The sequence below is a fragment of the Felis catus genome, chromosome D1, assembly GCF_018350175.1.
Source record: "Felis catus isolate Fca126 chromosome D1, F.catus_Fca126_mat1.0, whole genome shotgun sequence".
NCBI classification, from domain to species: domain Eukaryota; kingdom Metazoa; phylum Chordata; class Mammalia; order Carnivora; family Felidae; genus Felis; species Felis catus.
In genome coordinates, this window is record NC_058377.1 from 60401994 (window position 1) to 60405793 (window position 3800).

Below are 3800 nucleotides of genomic sequence, written 5' to 3' on the forward strand. Positions count from 1 at the left end.
TATGGAAAGTGGTACCTGAATGGACAGGTTGGGAAAGAGGATCCAAGAGCCTAGCTGCTTTTTATACAGATTTTCAACCAATGATCTTTAAAAATACCATGCTTATCCCTATTTAGAAAAGTTCCTGATGCCTTAATTCTTGAGACGATCTGGGTTCTGCAGTGAAAATTATCTTGGCTTTTGTTTTCTACTCAAACCTATTAGTTTTATCCCCTCTGCTTAGTCACTAGTCATCTATCTGCTTTCAAAATGTTGTCCCTTCTCTGTCATTATCTTTTCTTCTACGTTTTGCATTGATGTTTCTGTTATTTTACTGACATTTTAACAAGGTATTAGGAGGAAACAGTGGTAAACACAGGCATTTATTTAGATATAGTTAACCAGAAAACTCAAGGAAAACATTTATATATAATCTGTATTTCTCTCTTATTAGGTGAAGTTAAAGTCCACATTGACCTGCTTCTGAAATGGCTAGCTTCAATCACACTGGTGTTAACCATATAGTCTTCTATCTGCTGGGCATTCCAGGCCGAGAAGACCTACACATATGGATTTCCATCCCCTTACTCATCTCCTATGTCTTTGCTCTTCTTGGAAATGGTCTGCTCATCTATATTATCCTCACCAAGAGCAGCCTCCATGAGCCTATGTATCTTTTCCTCTGCATGCTGGCTGGAGTTGACATTGTCTTTGCCACAACCACAGAACCCAAGGCATTGGCAATTTTTTGGTTCAATAATAGGGAGATCTCTCTTAATAGCTGCATTGCCCAGCTCTACTTCCAGCATTCCTTCTTCATTTCTGAGTCTGGCATCTTGCTGATTATGGCATTTGACCGCTACATTGCAATATGTTACCCACTGAGGTACACCATGATACTCACTCATTCTCTGATAGGGAAAATTGGTGTGGCTGTTTTCTTGAGAGCACATTGTACAATTTTCCCCATGATATTTCTTCTGAAGAGACTCACTTTTTGCAGAAATAACATCCTACCACATACATTCTGTGAACACATTGGTTTGGCCAAGTATGCCTGTGATGATATCCGTATAAACATCTGGTATGGATTTTTTGTCCTAATGTCCACAGTGATCCTAGACATTGTCCTCATTTTTGTTTCCTATACTCTGATACTCCATGCTATCTACCGTATCCCTTCCCGAGATGCTTGCCACAAAGCTCTCAACATATGTGGCTCCCATGTCTGTGTCATTGTCCTTTTTTATGGGCCTGGGATCTTCTTGGTTCTCACTCAGCGCTTTGGACGTCACATCCCACTACATGTCCACATTCTGTTGGCCAATGTCAGCATGCTTGTTCCACCGATGCTGAATCCTATCATTTATGGGGTCAAAATAAAACAGATATGAGACCAAGTAGTTTATGTGTTGTTTCCAAAGCAGAAATGACTATGGGGTAGCAGAATCTGGTTTCTCAGAAACTTTGGTCCTTCCTGAGATATGCTTTCACAGCAGCAAACCACAGAACTAGAAATGAGTCACAGCATACATAGCTCATTGAGTTATGGGCCTCTGGAGCAACTTACCTGAGACTGTGAGACTTGCCCCCCCCCCCCCCGAATCAATCTGAAAGCAGTCCCTGTGGATTGACTGAGATACTTACAGCTCATTATTTGGGGAAAGGGCAGGTTTCTCTGTAGTAGTCATGTCTAACTCTGTAATATTCAACTCAACTTTGGGAATGGACAATGTAATAGTAAGTCTCATTTAGATAAATAGTAAGTTTTCTGTCTTGAGCTATGTCAAACCCTGAGACATTTCACCATATGCCTGCTGGACACCTAAATAAAATCTTCATTCTTTCATATGCTTTCTCAAATTACCATGGGCATTAAGAGAACAGTAAGGGAACTGTACTCCTCCTAAATTTTGATATTTTGAAAGTTGTTTCTCAAAAATCATGCCCCTCAGTGTGGTACAGAATAAATTCAGACTTCCTTCCCAGCAACAATTTCCACATCACTTTCACACAATCTGTGCTTCAGTCTTAGGGAACTGTCTGTCTCTAATCTCTTGATGTCCGGTCATCTTGTCTTGGCACATTTTCCCTAAGTGATTCATTTACCTGGAATGATTGCTCCTTTCCTTGAGTTTTTAATAGATTCCCTTTATTTATCTTTCAAGGCCCAGCTTGGTGTCATCTACTCAGTGAGGTCATTATAACCACCTCCTCTCAAGAAGAGATATGACTTCCTCTATTAGATGATACTATATTGTTTATACTTCTGTTGAAAATATTTACTTATTTTTATATAAGTATTCCATAGAGAAATGATAGGAAGAAAATGAAAATTACACACGCTCTCACCACCCAAAGAAATGTACTGTTATCATTTTGATGTAGAATCTTCCAGATTTTATATGTAACTCTCTTTTTAAAATATAATTAGTCAAATTGGCTTACATACAACACCCAGTGCTTATCCCAACAAGTGTCCTCCTCAGTGCCCAAAACCCATTTTCCCTTTCCCCACCCCTCCATCTGCCCTCAGTTTGTTCTCTGTATTTAAGAGTCTCTTGTGGTTTGCCTCCCTCCCTCTCTGTTTGTAAGTAATTTTCCCCCATCTCTTCCCCCATGGTCTTCTGTTAAGTTTCTCAAGATCCACATATGTGTAGTTCTAACTCTAATAACTATAACCATACACATATATTCAGAACTTATTCAGTATTAATGCATAGGCCCACAGTGTGGCTATTTTTAAATGACACTACATTTGGAAAGACATAATAACTTTAATGACTATATTTTGTATCTTTTAATTAATTATTATAAAAATTATGCTTAAAAATTCTTTTTTACATCAGCTGAGGTAGTGTTCATCCTTTTATTTTTTAATACTTACGTTTTTGTAATCATTAGCAATGTAAATGTTGTGCTAGGGACATTTTTGTGCATAAGGTTTATCTATTTTTTGCGCAGTAAGCTTTGCCTGTTTTTAGCCTTAAAAAGAATTACTAGGTTAGTGGTATGTGGATTTTAGGCTCCTCTGGCACATTGAAAAAAGAAATTATTATTAATTTTCACTCATCAGAAATACATGAAAATGCCAAAATTTATTGTATCCTTACTAGCACTTAGTAAGTAGTTCTATTTTTTAAATCTGCCATGTGACAGAGTAAAACCATTTTCATTGTCCTTTCATTTGAACTGATTTAGCTAATAGACACATGGAACAATTGTTATGGGATATTGTATTTCTTTGTGGATTAATAGTAACAACCATTTATTGAACCTGTGCAAAACTTATTTCATACCTTACCTTATTGAATCTTCACGTCAAACTCGTTATTGCCTCTATTTTATTCATTTTAAAGATGTAATTCGGAGCTCAGAGAGGATATATAACTTCCCCAAGGTATTAGTATTTATTGAAAGTATTTTCTCAGGTTGTTTAAATTATAAATTCTGCAATTTTCTTTGGTTGGCTTGGTTGCCTTTTGTTTTAACCCTAAAGAGATATAGTATTAAATATTTTCAAGTCCGTCATTCTTTTCCTTTATGGGTTTTATTGTTTTCATTTTAGGCTATTTCTTCAACCTATGATTTGATTATTATTCTTATAGTTTTAGTTTTCTATGGTTGCTTTTTATATTTAATTTTTCAAGGACACATATTACTAAATAAACAAAACTAAGAAAGAAAAACTTCAATGACCAATAATCAGAAAAATGGGGCATAATTGTTAAATTTTAGTGTGTTTTCCAGTTTTTATATGATTATGTCTTTCTGCATATATGATACAGCTCACTTTTTTTCTGTGACATGTTTGTCACTCA

General features: G+C 36.2%; 1 protein-coding gene across 1 annotated transcript; it reads left to right on the plus strand.

Moving 5' to 3' along the window:
• Window positions 1-232: 232 nt before the first annotated feature.
• LOC101088690 (olfactory receptor 52B4-like) lies at window positions 233-1373 on the plus strand. Its single transcript, XM_023238989.2, has one exon. It carries the CDS (start codon window positions 468-470, stop codon window positions 1371-1373), a length of 906 nt encoding a protein of 301 aa, XP_023094757.2. The 5' UTR covers window positions 233-467.
• Window positions 1374-3800: the final 2427 nt, after the last annotated feature.